This window comes from Stenella coeruleoalba, assembly GCF_951394435.1.
Source record: "Stenella coeruleoalba genome assembly, chromosome: 16".
NCBI classification, from domain to species: domain Eukaryota; kingdom Metazoa; phylum Chordata; class Mammalia; order Artiodactyla; family Delphinidae; genus Stenella; species Stenella coeruleoalba.
In genome coordinates this window covers 60,120,786-60,141,849 of record NC_137162.1, presented here as the reverse complement: position 1 = coordinate 60,141,849, position 21,064 = coordinate 60,120,786, and the positions used below count along the sequence as shown (strand labels likewise).

Sequence of the window (21,064 nt, the reverse complement as noted above, 5' to 3'; positions counted from 1 at the left end):
TGCAGTGACCCGGGTGGGGGCAGCCAATGAGCTCCCGGGCTGCAGTGGCACCACCGGGCAGCCTGCCTGTCTTTGGCTGGAGCGGCAGCAGGAGGGGCCTGGGGCCACCAGTCAGGGCTGCTGTGCCCTGTCTCTGGGAGGCCCGGGCAGATCTGCTGCTCCATTCACGTAAAGCCCTACTTGGGCTGCCATATTTCGAACTTCTCCAGCCCTCTGGGGGAGGAGGGTGGCTGGGAAGGCTGTGCAGCCAGAGACGGAAAGAAACTTGGAGAACTTTTCCCTTGCTCTGGGCCAGGGTGGGATCGAGCTCCGGGCTGGGGAGAAGGGAAATCTGCTGGGCTCACAGCAGGCCTGATGGAATCAGAGGGATGGAAGGGAGGGAGCAGGACCAAGGGGAGGCAGGGGCTGTGATCGTGGCCCAGGCTGCCCACCCGGGACTGGCGTCAGGGACCCCAGGGCCCTGGCCTAATTGAGCCTCTTACCCTTTGCGGGGATGGAGTCAGCCCTGGAACAACACTTGTGACTGAAGCGGCTGTCAGCTGGGGCGAGGGGACATTCAGGCTTGCCACCAAAACTCCCGGTGGTATGGGCTGGAGTCAGCAGCAACAGGTGCTTGTGCCCTGCTCCCCACGCAGCTCAACCCCCTTGCTCAACACAGACCCACCAAGGCCAACCAATCACATAATAAACATATATTTATAGATATACAATTTCAGAATTCTATTTCAAGAAATACAGCTTCTCAGTGGATCCATTAGGATCTATGTTCTTATTGCACATGGCTCAGCCCGTCTAGGGACATCTACTGAGACCAGAGGGTTGGGGTGGTGGGAGCCGAGCACCAGGGCCACCACGGGCAGGGCGCTCTCACCCACATCCAGTTCTGAGCATCTCCTTGGGCGGGGGCGGGGGGGGGGCGGGGAAGGGCGCTTCATCACAGGGCAGGACCTTGTTTAAAAACCTTATTTGACATTTCTCCTCAACCAAGCTCCTTTTCCCAGCAAGAATCCTATTTGTTGGGGGACTTTTATAAAAAGAGCGAAGAGAAGCTCTGGGAGGGTAGTGATCCCCTCCTGGCTGGCAGCTTGGGGTAGTAAGGCTTTGGAGGATGGCAGGCTCAATGACACACCCACCACCAGAGGAAAATTTGGGAAAAACGGTAATTCCAAAAGGCCCAGTATAAACTGTGGGAATAAATAAAACCTCCCTCCCTTGCCCTGGCAGCAACTGCTGTTTGGAGAAAAATCCTCATTTGAGGGTGACCATAAGAAAACCCTTCTGGTTCAGGTGCATCCTTTATCCAACGTGCAAGAGAAGGCCGGGTGGCATCATGTCCACGGAGGGTAGAGACAGAGGCGCCCACGGTCATGGACTTTCTTCAGGAGTCGGCTTCTGCCCCAGCGTCCTGGGCCCCACGTGGTTGACTCTGGGAGGAAAAGCCTTCTGGAGTCCTTGGTACATGGCTTAGGAAAAACCAGTAGCAACAATGGGGCTGTGCCCTGGGGCACCTATAAGGCAAAACTCACATAGGGACTAAGCGGGGAGGTGGTCAGGCAGAACCTGGCTCCCCTCTCCAACACTGCTGCTCTCAGTGGCAGTGGGGGCAAGGGGGTCCCGGGCACCAGGACAAAACAAAGCGCCCACCTGAGCTGGCCAAACTTGCGGTGGGTGGTCTCATCCCCACAGGCCATCTGGGGCCTCTACCATGACTCAATACTGACCTGGCATCTGGCCCCAGGAGTCCTTTCTTCCCCCGCAGCCTGCTCCCCTCCAGTTTAACCATACAGCTGGCAACCTTCCGAGTTCTCTGTAGATTTATGCTATCATGATTGCTGCTGCCATCAAGAACAGGCTGGGGTTGAGGGGAACGCTACAAGCTGTGGCCCAACTTTCCTCATGCTGTCAGCTACGGCTAATGTCTAGCCTTTGAAGGACCAGGCTGCCTTCCCCAAACAGGCTTTGTTTTCTAAAACAGGGAAGAAATCAACTCAACAACCAAATCCCTGCATAGTTTAAAAAGTAGACTATATCTCTATATATCTCTATATCTTTATATGTGTTATTTACATATAAATAGATACATACATATACACGCATCTATAAATTACATTCTACAGAGTTCTCTTTCCTCCTCCTCTCTATCCTTGGCCAACACCTCTGATTACCTCCACTGAGGTGACTGGTGGTAGCTCCTGGGAGGGGGGAAGAAAGGCAGTTGGGTGCCCCCTCCCCAGCCCTTCCTACAGACATTTGCTGCAAGTTTTACATTCTACTTTCGTTGTCATGGTTTCTGTATCCTAGGAGAGAGCCGATGAGAAGCCTGAGCTTCTGCCAGCCCTGGGAGGAAGGGAAGCAGCCCCATGTCAGGTTTTCCTGTCTGTCCTAACAGCTTTCTGCAGTTACTGGGTGAGAGAGAGGGCAGTTGTGCAGCGTCCGGCCTCCAATTCCATTTTAATTTTTTTTCTTTTTTTGTCTTTCCTTAAATATACAGTTCGTCACCTTGGCTCAGTGCATGTCACCACAAATTCTCCAGAGATTTCATAGTCTGGGGAGGAGAGTGGTAACAGTTAGCTTGGCAGTTACGTGCCCCAGAGCCTCCAGCTCAGCCCACACTAACAAGCCAACTCCTCGGCCCTGTCCGGCGCCGCCCACCTCAGCCCCTGCCCCGTCGCCCTCCTGCAGCCTGTTTCTCTCTCCCAGAGGCACCAGCAAACGGCCTCTAAGCAGAGTCTGTAGCTGGATCCCTGCTGAGGGGACACAGGCAGAGGAGGGGGTGGGCAAGCGGACCAACACAAAAAAGAACCATTAGCGGCTCTGCCCACACTCCTCTGGACTTGGTCCAAGCTGTCCCCTCTGGCAAATGCTGGGAACAGAGCCTGCTATCCACACACAGGGGTAAAGGAGGCGGGGAGCCTGCGACCAGCACCTTTTTTCCCCACTCATTCTGTGCTAAGGGTTCTCTGTTCCTTCGACCCTGAACTCATGACCTTCTGTTCCCTTCTTCTGACCACAGGTGAGAGGCCTGGGCGGGCCGGATGCCTGCGGCTTTCAGGTGCAGTGGCGTTAAGAGTGCCTCTGACCCCACCAGACAAGGACCAGTCTGGGGGCACGCGCCCCTCCTGCTCCCAGCCTGTCGGCTCCCCCCCCGGGGCGCTGTCTGGCTGCCCAACCACCTTGTTCCATTTCCTCCTGCCTGGAAGGACAGGGGAAGAGGAAGGGCTCTCGGCCCACCCGTTCCCACGTGGTTCATCCTGGTGTCAGCAGGGGAGTGTCGGGGGGGCTTTCGGGGGCCCAGTAATACTCGGCAGCCTAAATCCCAGGGCACAGATAATAGTCTGCTGCACTTGGGAAAGGGCCATGGGGGACTGGATGGCCGAAGTAGACCAAGGAGGCATGAGTGGCCCTCAGCAGCAGCCTTGGGCACCCCACAGCTCCAGAGTCAGCAAGCGGGGTAGGGTGCTGTGGAGGAGCACTGAAGGGCACTAAAACTGCAGTTTCCCAGCACACCCCAGAGCTGTCCCAACTCTGCAGGCTGGAGGCCAGGCTGGGGACAGGGAAACCGTGCCACGATCACAGGCTCCCTCCCTCCCTCCTCCCACCCTCCTCTGCCTCATGACCAAGGCCAGAGCTGCCAGGAGTTGCAGGGCAGAGGAGGCCCTGGCTCATACTTGGACCTCGGTGGCAGGCGGGCCCAGGACTATCCATGCAGGGAGGCCTGCACCTCTGACAGTCGGTTACAGCTCGGGGTGCCCATCTTCTGTGCTTTGTGGTACATGTCTGCGTCGCCAAAGTAGCGGGCCCGGTACAGCAAGCCTTCCTCTGCAAAGCAATGTGGCAGGGTTAGGGCAACCTCTAAGGCTGCTACGATGCCTGCTTGGCCTTTTCGGGAGGGGAAAGGTAGTTACAGGCCCAGGAGCTGGGGCAGAGATGGCTTCCCTTAGGGTAGACCCTGGAGAAGGAAATATGGTCCCACCTTGGGAGCAGAATAGAGGCCCCTTTCTACAGAGTATAGGTGAGGCCAGCCAAAGAGGGAACCTGTTATTCTGGTGAGACGGCCCCAGGGTCCCACGGATAGATCCAGATGCCCAATCGGTGGGTGGGGAGGAGAAATGTTCCAATCTCTCTCTACATACTTACCTGCGGCAGCCAAACAACAGGCTGATTGCAGGGAAGCTGGAGGACATCTCCAGGTGGCTCCTGGCTCCCAGCCCCAGGGAAACACAGGGGTGGAGGCCGGTTCTTGGCTAGGACATGGCTGGCGCAGGGCAGTGCCAGGTGCTGTGCCCACAGATCACTGGGGGAGCAGGGCTTTTTCCTTCCCTGCTCTCAAGCTTTGTGCCCCCAAACACACACACACACACTCTCTCTCTCTCTCTCTCTCTCTCACACACACACACACACACACACACACTCTCTCTCTCTCTCTCTCTCTCACATACACACACACTCACTTTGCTGCTTCTCCTTCCAACAGTTGTTTCGGAGATTGGCAATATAATCGTCTTCCACATTCCGTTCAACCATTTTGAGGCTGGAGCCTGTGTACTCCTCAGAGAACGTGTCTGCCACGTAGTAAACGACGTTCAGGTGGTCAGTGACTCGCCTGTGGACATGGCCCACCGACCTGGCCAGAAACAGACCAGGCACAAAGTGGGCTTGGGTCCCCAGGCCCAGGGCAGCTCTAGGGATGACTGGGGCTCCCAACAGGAGGCGCCACACAGGCCACAGGAGCAGCTGCTTCCTTCCCAAACTAGAGCAGGAACTCCACGCTACCCAAATGAGGGTGTGGAGAAAAGGCAGGGGGTCCCTCCCGTATGAGTGGCACAGACTACGGCAAGGCCTTCCTCAGGCTCTCTGCTTACCACACTGCTGCTGGGGCTTCTGTGGAGAAGCCCCTCTCTGGGAGGGCCTGGTCAGGTAAGGAGGGAACCCGGAGCGAACACAGGCTCCACCTCTAACGAGCTGTGTGACCTGAGCTCCCTGTGCCTCCATTCCCTCATTCATCCCCTAAGCCAATCGTTGCTAAGGGCCTGCCTGTGTATCCAGGAGCTCCCAGTATAGAGTGAAAAGTCTTAGGAACAAAATGACAGGAAGGATTCCAAGGAGTTGTATCCTTCCATCTCTTGGATTCTATCTTCCAGCTCCAACTGCAGGCTCTGCAGGCTCAGGGAAGAGCCTCAACATGCAGACAGGAGTTAGTGCTCTGGTGAGAACAGCCCCTGTCTGCCCATTCTTGCCTCTCAGCTCTCGGGCTGCAGAGAAAAAGGCTGGCATCAGGCCACAGAGTGCCTGTGCCTGCTGGTGTGGGTCCAGTGGACCGACTCTGCTCCCTGCTGGCTGAGAGGGATCCTGCCAGGCTCCCAGGCAGAGCCAGGCCACTAGATGGGAGCAGAGGGCTTCCAGCAATACAAGCTGAGCACCAGCTCTGTATCAGATCCTGGGCCAGGTGCTGGAAATAAATGAGGGGAGCTGACGCTTTAAAAGGGCAAATAACTTGCCCAAGTTCACTATCAGTGGTTGAGACCATATAGTCATTCAACAAATGTTGTCAAGCATTTCTAATGAGCCTGGCACTTTATGTGTATTACTCATTTATTTTTCATAAGCAGGTAGATGTTATTATTCTTCCCATTTTATAAATGGGGAAACCAGGGCTCAGAGAAGTTATGTAACTACTCCAGGGTCACACAGCTGCTTAGTTAGTAGAGGAGCTGGGATTCAAAGCCACCCTTGCTCTGACTCTAGAGCCCCTGTTCTTCCCATGGCCCCAGGGCCCCCAACCAGAATGGAAGAGAAGCGGTTCTTATTTCAAGGCTTGCAGGTACGATCGGGAGAGTGTCATGCAGCCTGTGAAATCATATGCAAACCAGGTGTATGTGCAGTGTTCTAGGGGAAAGATCTGCAGGTTTCATTGCATTTTCTTAGGGGACTATGATCCTTACAACATCAAGAACCTCAGCTTAACAGGGAAAGTCTGGATTCTAATCATCTTTCTGCATTTTGATCAAGAACCTGCAGGACGAGGATGGGAAGGAAGGCCCCTGATGGGGGCTGAGACTCAAAGGCCCCTGTCTACCCACCATCCCGGCCTCACCCCAGCTGCAGGTACTCACGGTCTCAGGCTGAGGCTGTAGGGTGGACTGGAAACCATGAGCTGGCTGAGAGCTGACACGAGGATCAGGATGAGGATGGGCATCAGCTGGACAAACACCCCCAGCCCACCCTGGAGGGAAGAGCCAACGGTCACCCAAGCTGGACCTGGGTGGGGGGCAACGCTGGCGGCAAACGCCTCCAGCTCCCCCAGCACAATGGAGTCCAGGTGGTGGCAGCCAGCTGCCATGCAGATAGGCCATGACGCCGCTCCCTCCCTTTCCCTCCCACGGGTCCCCAAAATACAGAAACTCCTCTACCTGCCAGTTTCCCCAGATAAAAACAAAGCAGCAACTGGGGTTAAATGCTGGGGTGGGAGGTGGGTACGCGTATTTACTTGTGAGAGAATACCAAAAAAAAAAGCGAACAAAAGTGTCTGCCTCCAGGGCTTCCCTGGTGGCGCAGTGGTTGAGAGTCTGCCTGCCGATGCAGGGGACACAGTTCGTGCCCCGGTCCGGGAAGATCCCACATACTGCGGAGCGGCTGGGCCCGTGAGCCATGGCCGCTGAGCCTGCGCTTCCAGAGCCTGTGCTCCGCAACGGGAGAGGCCACAACACTGAAAGGCTCGCGTACCGCAAAAAAAACAAAAAACAAAAAACAAACAAAAAAAGTGTCTGCCTCCAGACACTTGGGAGGCAGGGCTGGAGGGAGACCTTCCCTATATACACCCTTCTGAATTCTGAACCATATGACTATATTACCAATTTAAAAACTGCCAGTTAAGAAATTATAAATAAAAAAATTTGTTCACTGTGTGATAATCTGTGATTTAAAAAACTCTTCTGTGTGTTAAATACACACAAAATAGAAGTTTAAAACATGGATAAAAACAGAAGGCCACGTTATCAGAGCAAAAGAGAATCCCTCTGCCTGGCATAATTTTAAATATTCTGCAACTGTCCGCAGTATTTTAATCTTAGCTAACTGCTTTAATTTTAGTCAGCCAGCTGGTCTTATAATCTGTGGCATTCAAAATATGTTTGATGCACTGTCTTGTTATAGTTTTGTATACATTTTTTCTAATAAATTTTATTTATTTATTTATTGGCTGCGTTGGGTCTTCGTTGCTGGGCACAGGCTTTTCCTAGTTGTGGCGAGCAGGGGCTACTCTTTGCTGTTATTTATTTATTTATTTATTGGCTGCATTGGGTCTTTGTTGCTGGGCACGGGCTTTTTCTAGTTGTGGCGAGCAGGGGCTACTCTTTGTTGCGGTGCATAGGCTTCTCATTGCGGTGGCTTCTCTTGTTGCGGAGCACGGGCTCTAGGTGCGTGGGCTTCAGTAGTTGTGGCACACGGGCTCAGTAGTTGTGGCTCGCGGGCTCTAGAGCACAGGCTCAGTAATTGTGGCGCACGGGCTTAGTTGCCTTGTGGCATGTGGGATCTTCCTGGACCAGAGATTGAACCCGTGTCCCCTGCACTGGCAGGCAGACTCTTAACCACTGTACCACCAGGGAAGTCCCTGTATACATTTTTAAAGAGTGCTGAAAAGAAGCAAGAAGAGCCAGCCCTACGTTGTCATGCTTTCAATTCTATCATTAAGTTTAACTTTCCGTTGCTTGGAAAATGTCACTTAGAACTTAACCAAATTGACCGGGACTTCCCTGGTGGTGCAGTGGTTAAGAATCCGCCGTCAATGCAGGGAACATGGGTTCACACCCTGGTCCCGGAAGATCCCACATGCCGCAGAGCAGCTAAGCCCGTGCACCACAGCTACTGAGCCTGCGCTCTAGAGCTGGTGTGCCACAACTACTGAAGCCCCCGTACCTAGGGCCCGTGCTCTGCAACAAGAGAAGCCACCGCAATGAGAAGCCCGCACGCCGCAACGAAGAGTAGCCCCCGCTCGCAGCAACTAGAGAAAGCCTGTGCACAGCAACAAAGACCCAATGCAGCCAAAAATGAATAAAATTAAATCTTAAAAAAAGGAAAAAACCCCAAAAGAACAAATGGACCTCACAAAGGCCATTCACACTGGAACCTGCCTGCAGGTAGAGAAATTTCTGCATTACGTTCCCCAGCAGAGGCCATGAAACCCCCACTCTGGCCGTGGGTGCTGGGCAGTATGGTTCCCTCTGGTGTCCCTCAGCAGGATGGCACGGGGGGGCCAAGATGGCTTCCTGGCTTAAGTTCTGGGGGCACTGCTGCCGCAGAGTGTCAGCGAGGGGTATCACTCCCCAGCCCAGGGCCCATCCCCTCGGGTGTCACCGGGCACCCTCCCCATCCCCTCCCCAGCGCTCTCCTCACTCACATCACCCTGGTTCTCCCTGCGGTCCTGCCTTTGATGGTATGTGTAGCGCATGCGGCCGTTGCTATAGACATGGACGTTACCTGGAGGGTCAGAGGGACTGAGTCAGGAGTGGGGCTGCTGGGAACGGGAGAGGCTGGCATCCAGTCTCCCACCATCACCACCAGGGAGGCCTGGCTGTGGGGACAGCGGGGGGACTTACTAGATGGGAAGCCACCTCCAAAGAACATGTTGAAGAGGTCTTCAGGGGAGATGTCAGCTTCAAAGCCTCGGTGGAAGTCCCCGTGCCCATGGCCGTGCCGGGCTGCCTGGCTCTTGTCATCGCCGAACTGGTCATACTGCTTCCTTTTCTCTGGGTTGCTAAGTACTGCGTATGCTGTGCCAATGGCTAGAAAGGAGGTAGAAAGGTCAGGCCCGAGGATGCTGGGGGTGCGGCTGGAGGCGCCCGTGGCAGCCAAGCACTCACTTCCTTCAGGTACTCAAGTGCTGCTCTAGGAAGCAGGAGTCCTAGGGGCCAGCGGGAAGTCTGGCTGTTGAGCAAGAGGGGGCGGGTGGGGGACATGCAGGAATACCTCTACGTGAATGCGGGCAGCCTGGGCCGGGTGGAGGATTAATGCTCAGGCTCCTTGCTCTCCACCTCGCGATGACGGTCCGATTTTTTCTACACGCCAGGCCCTTTATGGGCATTATCTTTCTTACTCCTAACAGCCCATCTCCATTTTACCAATGAGAAAACTGAGGCTCAGAGAGGTGTAGTGTCAGCTCACGCAGGTCTGATGCTGCAGAGCCAGGAATCAAACCCAGGTGTGTCTTGCTTCAAGTCGGCTCTCTGACTTTATGAAAACCACCAAAACGCCCCCACCTCATCACTCTCTCTTGGGGTGTCCAGTGGGATGGGGCACCCCCTTTCTGGAGGGTATGTAATCTTGAAGTCATAGCACGACATGAGGGCTGCACAAACATGTGGTGTGCTGCTGTAAACCGGAGAGCAGCAGGAACTCCCAGGAGGGGCCACGTCCCCCGGCTCACCACTGCTGGCGGTGTGGCAGGGCGAGCCCTGTCTTCCCTGGGGTCCAGGTCCCAGCTGCTCTTCCTTGGCCCAGCCCAGGGGCCTCCCCATTAGAGCCCCCGAGGTGGGAGGCCTGTGCCCCGAAGGCCCCAGCTCCGAGCCCTCCTTCGTCTCTTGCTCCTTCGCCAGCGGCCCACTCTCTCAAAGGAGGAGGTCAAAGCTGCATCTCTTCACAACCTGCAACCCCTGAGAATAAGGAGAATGTTCCTCCTCTTCCCATTGTGACAGGCCCCGAGGCCAGGTGTGGTCTCTCAGTGCCTGTAGTGCAGGGCTGCAGGCAGAGGTCAGGGCTGGAGAAACATTAACCACAGCTAACCTGCCTCCCCAGTCCCATTCTCCTTCTTCCCCTGGGGCTGGCGGACCAGCAGTGGGGGAAGATGCCTGCAGACTGCCTCACTGGGGACCAACCCCAAGCAGCCTGCAATGGAGCACCTGGGGCAGCGCTGTGAGACGGCACGCTGGGTCTTGGGGTCTGCTCTGCCACAGACTCCCCATCTGGCTGTGGTCCCAGCCCCCGTACTGCACAGCACCCTGCTTGGGCCAGACAGGGCTAGTCACCACGCCATCGCCCAGAGGGAGTGAGCCTAAGATCCTGAAGGTCCCACGGAGGACAAGGTGGGTGTGAGAGAAGAGATGTCTGTGGAACTGCAGCGCCCAGCAACTCAGTGCTGGCACAGAGCCCGCACGTGTGCCTGATTTGTTCAGTGAAAATATAAATGATTAAAGGGCAGCTTATCATTTCAGCCAGAACTGAAGCACCCACCCCAGAACCAACAGGCCCTGAGGCCAGAGAGACTTTCATGTCCCCCCAGGGCAGGCCCTAGGCTGTGTGTGGTGTGAGAGGGAGGGTGTGTGTGTGTAAAGAGGCCGGGGTGGGTTGGCCATGGCTGCTGGTGCTGAGGAGGCCACCAAGCTCTGACTCAGGGCCACCTAGTTTCTCAGCACAGGGAAACTATTACCAAGATCCCAGGATGAGGACGTGAACACGGGTGAGTCAGGAGGCCTGCTTCTGCCCCTCAATCACCATGTGACCTTGGAGAAGACACCTGGCCTCTCTTGCCTCAGCTCCCGGCTTGTAACACCCGGGGATTGAGGGGCAACGAGAGGGAGGAGCGGCGCCATCTGTGCTCTGACAGACCATGTGGCTGGAGGCGGCTACTAGGACCTTCTTCCCAGGAAGCAGCTCCTGAGCTGGGAGGACCTGAGCCACTTCCCAAGGCCATTTCCTGGAAAAGCCCCTTCTCCCTCCCTCCCTCCCTCCCTCCCTCCTTTCCTCCCTCCCTCCCTCCCTCCTTTCCTCCCTCCCTCCCTCCTTCCCTCCCTCCCTCCCTCCCCCCTTTCCTCCCTCCCTCCCTCCTTCCCTCCCTCCCTCCCTCCCCCCTTTCCTCCCTCCCTCCCCCCTTCCCTCCCTCCCTCCCTCCTTCCCTCCCTCCCTCCCTCCCTCCCTCCCCCCTTCCCTCCCTCCCTCCCTCCCTCCTCCCCCCTCCCTTCCCCCCCCCCCTCCTTCCCTACCTCCCTCCCAAGGACAGGCGATCAGAACACCCAAACACTAGGGAACCAGGGCCGGCTCACCTTTGAAAGCTTCAGTGGCGCCAGGCGCGCGGTTCTTGTCAGGGTGGAACTTGAGGGCCAGTCTGCGGTAGGCCTTCTTCAGGTCCTCATCTGAGGCCCCTCTGCTCACCCCCAGGATCTCGTAGTAATCTTTACATTGCTTGACCCTAGAGAAGGGAGTGGAGCTTGGTGGGGGACCTCTACATGGAGAAACACGTAGGGGAGGTGTGGCGGGCGAGGAAAGAGCAGTGTGGGTGCACAGCTCTGAGCAGGCTTGGGGACCAGCAGGACAGGCCCAGTAGAGACAGCAAGAATACACTCAGGATTTAAGAGGGGACAGTCGCTGTTTTTGCCAGGCCAGGAACCATTTCCCTGAGCTAACAGCACCCTCACTGCAGGCAACCACAGGACTGTCAGTGTCCGTCCATCAGGGGCTTCTGCCCAAGGGCAGGTGTGTTCCAGGCTCTGCCAGCTCTACTCTCCTGGCTATCCGAGTCTGAGGGGGTAACAGAGAGGCCAGACACGGTAGGTGTCTGTTCACCCCATCTCAGGGCCCTGAAGAGACGCTGTTTCTCTTCCACTAATTCTTATTCCTGGGCTCCCTGGAGAACCCCTGACTCTTGGCCCACAATCAGTTTCTATTGCTTATAACCCATGGGCTTGTCTGGTCAAAATCCTGTCTGGTCAGAAAGATGTAAAATTGGCAAATGCTTTTATGGCAAACTATAGTCACGCTGGGTCACACAGAGGCTGAACCCCAGGCCTGAAGCCTGCCAATGTCTTCAGTAGCAGCCAGGACCATGTGGGAATGACTGAAGAGGGATTCCCGAGGCTGGCTGGTAGGGAGGCCTCAGGAGAAATGGGAGGAGTAGCTACGCCTGAGAAGCCTTGGCTGGACCGTCTCAGCCTGGTATTGAGCTGCTCTGCGCAGGGTCGGCCCAAGCCTCGGAGGGATAACCGTCTCCTGTCTCCACTCTACCCAACACAGACTCTGATCTGAAAGGGCCTTTGTTGGGGGCAGGAGTGTGGGTTGTGGGAGTATCTGGAGGGGAGACCAGGCCTCATCTCTGACAAACAGGGCTGTGTAACGAGGCCCAAGACCTGCTGGCCAGTGGCAGAGGAAGCCGGCAGCGTCAGCATTTCCAGCCTCTGCTGTGGGTTGTCTTGGCGGGAGGAACAGTGGAGCCCTGAGGACGGCACTCCAGAGCCTTGTGGGAAACAAGGAGAGGGTCTGGTGAGCTCGACTTCTTGAACCTCCTCCAGCCTTAAGACCCTCCGAGGTGAAGTGGATGACAGGCTGCAGGAAGCCTTCTCTAGAGTTGAAAATGTCCCAACACACCAGGCTCTGGCCCCTGCCTGCCGCCCAGCCCTCTACCTTTTCACGGCCGCTACTTGTTCGGCAGTGTAGCCTTTGGTGCTCTCTCCTCCTCCGGCTTCACCGTTGGCCGAGGGGGTGCCGGCCCCACCTGCTTTCCTATGGGTCGCCTGGGTTGCCTCTGTGGGTTGTGGTTGGTCGCTGGCCGACTGTGGTTTCTGGTTGAGGGACTCGATCAGTGCTGTGCAAAAGCAAGGAAACTATTCAGGGCTCCTCCTCCAGCAAGGCCATGTGCAATGGCTGAGGGACTGCCTGGCCCTGGGAGATCCTGGGACCCCCACATCCCACCCAGTCTTTTTCCCAACGAAGCTCGCTCCTTCCCTGACTTGGGCCTGTGGAGGGCTAACAGGATAGTTGCCTGCTCTCTTAGGATCCACAGTTCTTAGGGTATAGATCTTTTTTTTTTTTGCGGTACGCGGGCCTCTCCCGTTGCGGAGCACAGGCTCCGGACGTGCAGGATCAGCGGCCATGGCTCACGGGCCCAGCTGCTCCGTGGTATGTGGGATCTTCCTGGACCGGGGCACGAACCCGTGTCCCCTGCATCAGCAGGCAGACTCTCAACCACCAGGGAAGCCCGGGTATAGATCATTTTTAAACTCAGCATAAAAATAAACCATTAACGCCTTTAGGTTTTTAAAATCCCAAAGTAACGTGTTTAATAGCCACCTTCCATTGAGTGAGAAGATGGGCAAAGTACTCTGTAATGGGGATTCCACTTAGCAGGACCATCTGAGTCAGCTGGGATTGGTCGGAAGGCTTCCTGGAGAAGGCTTCCTCTCCCTTAGCCATGGAGAGGAATGGGGGGGGCAGTGATTCTGCCCCGGAGGGCCAGGGGTGGTGTGAGACTCAGGACTAACATCTGCTGTGTTCACTGCTTGCTATTGCTCACCTTTTCCAAATGGCTGGCCACATCAAATGTCCTACTTCAATGTTCATAGTCTATACAGGGCCTTAGCTGTCACCCTCAGAGAGGGTCACAGTTATTCAAACCCAAGTCCTTGGTGCCTGCTGACTCAATGAGGAAAGGCCTATATCTCTGGCAGGAGTCCCCTGTGCCCATTTATTACAGGTACAAAACCAGCTCTGAGCCCCCTAGTCATGCCTGGGGTACAGCGCCCTGGGAAACCAGGCATCTGGACCACTGCAGGGACCCAGGACACCTCTGTGCAGAGGAAGGATGGCAGCACAGTCTGGATGGTCATCAGCTTCCTTCTCAAATGTGCCAGGTGCTTGTGGGGCTCCAGGCACCGTGCTGGGTGTCAGACACTCTCTACTGCGACGCATGTGGGTCTCACCCAAAGCCTGGAGCAGGGCTCGCTGAGAGCAGAGCACTGGGGCTCAAGTGGACCACTGTGTCCTGAGCCACCGCTGTAAATTCACGTGTCCTCACTGAGTCAGCAGCTGGGAAATCCCAATACAGAGGCTGACAGGTGAGCCTGCCCTGCATGATGGGGTGGAGAGGCCCTTGTAGCAAAGCCTGAGAAGGCACTCAGAGAGGAGAGAGTGATGAGTGCTCACTGAGTCAGCAGGCCTGGACACGGTGCTCTGCATGTATTCACCCATTTAATCTTTTTTTTTTTTTTTTTTTTTGCAGTACACGGGCCTCTCACTGTTGTGGCCTCTCCCGTTGCGAAGCACAGGTTCCGGACGCGCGGGCTCAGCGGTCATGGGTCAGCAGTCATGGCTCACGGGCCCAGCCGCTCCGCGGCATGTGGGATCTTCCCAGACTGCGGCACGAACCCGTGTCCCCTGCGTGTCCCCTGCATCGGCAGGCGGACTCTCAACCACTGCACCACCAGGGAAGCCCACACCCATTTAATCTTGATAGTGACTTTAGAGCTGGGTATTATTACTGCCATCCCTGTTGTAAGGGAGGAGCTGCGTTTGATCACCTTGCCTGTGGCTATACAAGATGAGTAGCAGCACTTAAATTCCAGGATGTCCAGCTCCTGAAACGATGCTCTTGACTACATTGCTATCCCAGAACACACGAGCCTGGCAGGGGGAGCCCCTTCCAGCACAGCTGTTCCAAGAGAGAAGTTCATTCACAAAGACCCAGGTTTCAAATCTCAGCTCAGCCACTTCCTAACACTGACCCTGGCTGATCTGTGAAATTGCTCTGAATCTCGCTTTCCTCACAGTAGATAAGGATGAAATGAGATGTGTATAAGCACCTGGCACAAAGACTGACATAGAGTAAAAGTTCGAAATGAGGGGCTGATAATACTGTGACCTGGGCTGATGAACTGGCTGGCCAGGGAGGTGAGGGGACCCAAGGTGTGGGCGCTGGGGAGCTGCAAGTCTTAGGAAGGCGAAGTCTCAGCACCCAGCTGGCTTTGGATCCAGTTGTAACCGTGAGACGTCAGGCCGTCCCAGGCTCCAGGTCTATGCCAGGCACCAAGGAAATGGCAAAGGAAGAAACCAACAGGTAAAGCGATGCTGATCAAGATGGCACTGAGGGAGGAGCTGGTTTGCTGGTTTCCTAGGGCTTTTAAAGAAGCTGTTTATTTCAATTTCTCTGGAAGCCCCAGTGGTCCAGGCTGATGCCCTAAGGACAACGTGACCAGCCATTCCGTTGCTGTAGATGCACAGGTTCAGCAGCCAGGAGATGGGATGGACTCGCTCCAGTACCTTTCAGGGAAGAGTCTCGAAGCTTTTTAGGCAGTTACACGGAATCAGCCCCTCTAATTTCCCTACACTGCAGAAAGAGAGCCCAAAGGGGAATGGATGTGCTCTGGGTCACACAGAACGTTCCTATTTGAGGTGGCAGTTCAAGATTTCTGGTTGTCGACAATTGTCTCTCTTGTGGCCTGGACATCCCCTCTGCTAGGCCCCGAATGTGACCGCCTCATCCTGTCTCACTGTTACATCCTTCATGGCACAGTGGCTGACAGGCAAAGTAACAAAAGAGTAGGAGACAGAATAGCTTAATGTGGCGATAGAGTTAGACAGACATGACTGGGTTCAAATCCTGACTCTGCCGCTTCCCAGTAAAGCTGGCAGACATTTAAAAAGAAGGGAAAAAAAAAAAAAAAAAAAAAAAAAAGAAGGGAAATTGGTGGAAGAGACCAAAGCTGGGGTGGGAGCAGTAGCAGCTCAGGTAGATGTGAGAGCATTTCTACGGCCAAAGCTACTAGGGGAGGCCCCTCCTCAAACCCAGACTGGAGAGTCAGACTGCCCGCTTCAAACCTGGCCTGCCACTTGCTATCAGAGTCACCTTGGACAAGTTAACTTAGCTTCTCCATGTAAAACTATCTTCCTCAAGAAACTTGCAAGAGTAAATCAGTAAATGAGTGAATGCTTACAAAGAACTGAGCACAATGCCCAACAAACACTGTGTCATCTGTTACTGTAACTTCATCTCCAGGTGTCTCCATGTACCTGCAGTGCCCAAGCTAAGTGAGGAGAGGGAGGCTGGATTAGGGAAAGAGCCTGGGAGTGGGGCTGGACAGTCTGGGGCCTTTGCTAATTAGCCACATGGCCTTGTCAAGTTATCTAATTCCTCAGTGAAGACACAGTCCCTGCCCTCACAGAGTTGTTCAGGGGGGTTAGTAAGATTCTATGAAATAAGGTAAATGGAAGGACTGATCGCACAATGGGGGGTGCGCTCAGTCCTTCGACAGACAGCCCCACCCTGGACCTTGCCAGCCCTGGTACATCCCTCATTCCTGGACCCTGAATGCCAAACTCTCTCAGCTACCAATCCTCCCTTCTCCCGTGCGCTGGCCTTCCTGACTTAGCCTGGACCCCAGAGCCAGCCATTGCATAGAACCTTGGGCAGCCTTTGGCATGGACCTGGAGTCTGGGACGGCCTGACATCTCACGGTTACAACTAGATCCAAAGCCTGCTGAGTGCTGAGACTTTACCTTCCGAAGCCCTGAGTTCCCCAGTGCCCCACCTTGGGATCCCTTACCTCCCTGGCCAGCCTGCTCCCGTGGCTTGCCAGTTCATCAGCCCAGATCACAGTATTACCAGCTACTCATTCTGAACTGTGTCAGTCTCTGTGCCAGGTGCTTCCACTGAATCTGAGGCAGCCGAGCTGTCCTCCATGGCTAACCCTCACTTTGTACGCTGGGGAAACTGAGGTCTGCAGATGTTCTCATCAGCTCCCTGGAAAACACAGTGCCTTCCATCATTGCCTGCAGTGAAGCCAAGGGCTACCAGGCTGCAGGGGCTGGATAGAAACTCTCAGAAAGGGACAGACTGGCCTCCTGCCCTGTGACTTCCCAGCTCAGGGCCCTGCTACACCTGTCCAGCCCTCGGTGCCTCCCCACCCCACCTCCTGTGGCAGAGTTTCAAGTCCCCTCACATCCTTTCACTGTGAGGTCCCCTGACCCTTTGAGGTTTCTCTGAGCCTCCTCTCACCCCAGCCCTCCGCCTGTCCTTCCACTTCTCCAAGACCAATCTTCCCCCATGCTATTGCCCCTCTCCCCTTCATTTCTCGACCTGCCCTTTTCCCACGTGGCCTCTGCAGCAACTGACAGTGCTGCTCACAGCCTCCCTGACACATGGCTCCGTGGCTCCCTGGCCACTGCCCTCTCCTGGGACTGCCTCTTCCTGCTGTTGCTCTAGCTCACTCTCCTGCTTCCTCTGTCTCTGCCTATTGCCTAAGGGCAGATGTGGCAATGGTTGTGCCTGCAGCAGCCTCTGCTACACGCTTCACACTTTCCCAGTGACCTCAGCCAGGCACAACTCCAATGAGCTCCATCCAGCTGATGACAGCAGACTTTCACCTGGAATCGGGAGCCCTCTCCTGAGCTCCAAGCTGACAGCTTCTTTGGAACATCCCACAGGCACCTTGCACTCTGCCCATCTCTTCCCACCCATGTTCTTCAGCCTTGGTTTCTTCCTGGTCACACAGGCTTGAATTCTGAGTCCCTATTTCTCCTCAGCATCCTTCTCTCACAGAAGGCTCGGTACTTTTCCTCCAGTGACTTTATCCTGATCCATGCTGCCTTATCTCAGGCCCTCGTAACTCCTAACCCACACAAGGCAAGTGTCTCCCAACAGGTTTCTGCCTTGAGTCTCTCTTCCCACTCATTAACCCTTTATGCTGTTCTCTATTTTTTTTAAAATAAATTTATTTATTTGTTTGTTTGTTTTTTATTTTTGGCTGTTGGGTCTTTGTTGCTCTGTGTGGGCTTTTCTAGTTGTGGTGAGCAGGGGCTACTCTTTGTTGCAGTAGGCGGGCGTCTCATTGTCATGGCTTCTCTTGCTGCAGAGCACGTGCTCTAGGCACACGGGCTTCAGTAGTTGTGGCACGCAGGCTCAGGAGTTGTGGCTCGCGGGTTCTAGAGCACAGGCTCAGTAGTTGTGGTGCACGGCTTAGCTGCTCTGTGGCATGTGGGATCTTCCCGGAGCAGGGCTCGAACACGTGTCCCCTGCGTTGGCAGGCAGATTCTTAACCACTGCGCCACCAGGAAAGCCCCTATGCTGTTCTCTTTTTAAGAACAGTACCCTTATCTTCCTCCTGCTATCAAAAACTTCAGTAGTTTTTCCATTAACTACAGAAAAAAGTGAAAATATCCTGGCATGGCAGGAAAGAATTCCCACCATCTGGCTCCATCCTATTTTCCAACCATAGTCCTCTCTGCACTCAAATTACTACCGCCACAGCCTCCACATCTTGTTAAACTCAATCCCTTCCCCCACACCTCTTACAACTTGCAGCCTCCATGTCTTTTTCCCCCGTATGCCCTTCTCAAGTCTCCTACCTTCCTCCAAAGTGCAGTTCAAATGCGGCCTCCCATCCTACTCCCTGAAGCCTTCCCTTGCTGTGATCTACAATTATTTTACGTCCCCGTCATGATACTGCTTATAGTGTATCCTCCACACCGCCCCCGGCCCCCATACTCCCCTCCACCTCAGCAGACTGAACTCATGGAGGGAAGGGACCGGATTTTTCACATCCATCTTTAAGTTCTCAGCATCTAACACTGTGCTTAATTTTTGTTTAATCACAGCTCTTGTTTTATGGTTTGCAATATTACGTTTTCTGTAACTCTGTCTCCTTCACTATATTGGAAACTCCTTAAGGTGAACAATCACGTCTTACCAATCTTGTTATTACCACTTAGCAACAAGCAGAGACTTTACAAATGAAAGAAAAGAAAGAAGTCTTTGCATTAAATGCATATCCGGAATGAGTTCAAACTTTAAACATCAAGTGTAGACAACTACCTAATATTTTTTAACCAAGCTTTCCCCATCTCAAGCCCAAATTACCCCCACATCCTTGTCAGCTCAGTGCAGGGCTGCAGATGGCACAAGGTGAAGTTCACAGAGAATCACGAGCCATATACTCTTTTTAGAATAACATGAATATGACAAATATGCAGCAGGTCGCTCTTCTGCCTGAGCAAATTCCAGTACTTGTGCCCCAGGAAGGACACCCATCCAAGCACCTGAACTGGACGAGGGGGCTTGCTGACAGAAGAGCTCCACAGGCCATGTTGTTACCATCCTTTCTTGGCTGCCTGTTTCTGAACCCTTGAAGTATCAGAGTCAGAACGTTGAGAGCTGGAAGCCCCCCCTGCCCCATATAGAGGGCTCCCCTTTTACAGAGTGTGATTTCACAGAAAAGTTCCTTGAGCAAGTTACCTCAGGACTCCTGGAAAATACAGACTGAAACTCTCTCTAAGGCAAACAGGCCAAAGATCAACCTGCAGAATCAGGAGGGAGAAAAATTCAGGCATTCCAGGCTGCCTCTTCCACCACTATTACGCTTTCTCAATTGCATAACGCAGGTAAGAGGGTTGGAAGGCTGGCTGCTGCTGTTCAGTTTCACTTCATTCCTTTACTAAACATGCAGAGAGTCACAGAACTTTCCAATTTCTAGCTGTGTAATCCGGGTAAGTCCCTGGCCTCTGAGGTATTTCCTCATCTATAGAACAAAGATAATGATCTTTCCTCTGCCTCCCTGATAGGGCAGGCTCAAGAGAGAAAATGCACTGAAAGAGCTCTCTAAACTGAAAAGCACTATGGGTATGATTGTTATTCACATTATCTGTGCCAACCCTCTAATTTTCCAGTTGAGGAAACCCAAGCTCAGAAAGATCACATGGTAGCAGTTAGGATGAGAACCCGGGTCTTCTGAGTACCTGCTACACGCCACTTTACTAAGTGGTTATTGCAGGCGCAAACTCTGTATGTTTAATGGACAACCTCTTTCTCCCCTCCAGCGTGTATGAAGAAAAACTCCAAAGAAGACTTAGGTTAAAGAAAAAAAGGGTTCCTGGGTAGAGGAAGGTGATCAGTAGTAGAGACAACCTCACTATTCCCTCTCTGGTTTGGAAACAGTCTAGGGCCGCTTAGCAGCCTGTGGCTGTCCAGCCGTCCGTATGGCCGGCCATTGATGGACTCTTGGGGGCGAGGGTGGGTGGGGGAGGGTAAGGCCATCGCTCTGAGTCTCGCAAGCGGGAGAACAGTCTCCAGGAGGGAGTGAAGAGCCCGGTCTCAGGACAGACGCTCCAAGGTGGTGTGTGGAATGTGAAAAAGGCAGGCTCTAGTTTGGGGAGGGTGGTCCCTGGCCCTCGCCCGGAGACGTGCGAGGGAGTGAAGATATGGAGATGCCTTTTCAGGCCGTCCGAAGGTCGGAAGTCCTCTTTCCCTCTATAGAACTCATTCTCTCCTTCAGAGGAGTTATCTTTATTTTCCTGAACTATAATATTTCTCAGGCCGGCAACTGGCCTTGGGCCACCGAAAGGCCCCTTGGGAAAAGTAGTTTCGGTTTCTCTTCCACGTAAGTTCCTTTCGCCCCGTCTGCCAGCGCCTCTCATTCTTGGGAACTCCAAATCTCAGAGCGTTGTGCAAGCACCTGGAAATCTGAAGTCGCTGTCGCCCCTGTCATCAGGTGTCCAGCATCCCGGAGAGGCGTGGGAGCCAAAGACTACACCTCCCGGCGGCCACCGCGCGTCTCAGTGCGCAGGCGTAGCCGCGCCTCGCCACCCCTCCCCCTCCTCCAACTGCTCCTGTCGGTCCGTTCCCGTATTCCCCCCATCAGTTCTAATGTCCCCTCCGTGTCTCCGGCACCTCACACTCACCGCGAACTCGCGGCGTCGGGTACAGCCGCTGCGCCTTCTCCAGGAAGCGGAGCGCCCGGTCAGGCTGGTTGCTCTGGATGGCCTTGAGGGCGATGCTAATACAGCGCTCGGCTTCATCCTTGTTGGATTCCATGGCGGAACCAGAGCGCGGAACCAGGGAGGGGGAGGCCGGGAGAGCGAAAGGCTGAGCCAGCACCCGGCGCGTCGCGGGGCAGGCGGTCGCAGGGTGATGACATAAACCCTCCGCCCCGCCTTTTCCGAGATTTGAGCGAGGGCGGAGGCGCTACCGTATGTCTTCTAAGAGGGGGACGTCAAAGTGAGGCGCTAAGGGTGCAAGACCACATTCCTGGAGTCCAAGGGGGCATATTCGGAGGTCTTAAAGTTTTGTATGCTTGCGCGTTCTTGGTAGTAACTCTATGCGTTTGAGACGAATGTCTCTTATTTATTCATTCAACAGATATTTATTGAGTACCCACTATTTGCCCGGCTAGGTATGCCGTAGGTGAACAAAACAAAGGCCCTGCCCTCATGGAGCTTACATTCTAGTGTGTGTAGTGGGGTGGGGAGACGTCCAATAAAGAGAGAGATCCAAACAGTGATTGGCGCTTCCCTGGTGGCGCAGCGGTTGAGAGTC

General features: G+C 54.5%; 1 protein-coding gene across 3 annotated transcripts; it reads right to left on the bottom strand.

Annotated features, from left to right (window-relative positions):
• Positions 1-677: 677 nt before the first annotated feature.
• Positions 678-20,660, bottom strand: DNAJB12 (DnaJ heat shock protein family (Hsp40) member B12). 3 transcript variants are annotated; one of them, XM_079901059.1, is made up of 9 exons: positions 20,431-20,660; positions 12,388-12,568; positions 11,034-11,179; positions 8,595-8,780; positions 8,396-8,475; positions 6,114-6,223; positions 4,452-4,624; positions 3,669-3,819; positions 678-2,545 (listed from the first exon to the last, which is right to left on the bottom strand). In XM_079901059.1, exons 1-8 carry the CDS (start codon positions 20,561-20,563, stop codon positions 3,698-3,700), a joined length of 1,131 nt encoding a protein of 376 aa, XP_079757185.1. In that variant the 5' UTR covers positions 20,564-20,660; the 3' UTR covers positions 678-2,545; positions 3,669-3,697. The 3 variants fall into 3 exon arrangements, with proteins under 3 accessions (XP_079757185.1, XP_079757186.1, XP_079757184.1); XM_079901060.1 differs by having other exon boundaries at positions 3,675-3,819; XM_079901058.1 differs by having other exon boundaries at positions 3,722-3,819.
• Positions 20,661-21,064: the final 404 nt, after the last annotated feature.

Bases quoted from the DNA above. Each gene is read 5' to 3' on its own strand.
- DNAJB12 (XM_079901058.1), bottom strand. From the start codon at position 20,563: ATGGAATCCAACAAGGATGAAGCCGAGCGCTGTATTAGCATCGCCCTC. The intron at 6,224-8,395 runs GTGAGTGAGGAG...TCTTCCCTCCAG, and splicing joins GCAGGGAGAACCAGGGTGAT to GGTGGGCTGGGGGTGTTTGT. The intron at 4,625-6,113 runs GTGAGTACCTGC...GTTTCTGGCCAG, and splicing joins TACAGCCTCAGCCTGAGACC to GTCGGTGGGCCATGTCCACA.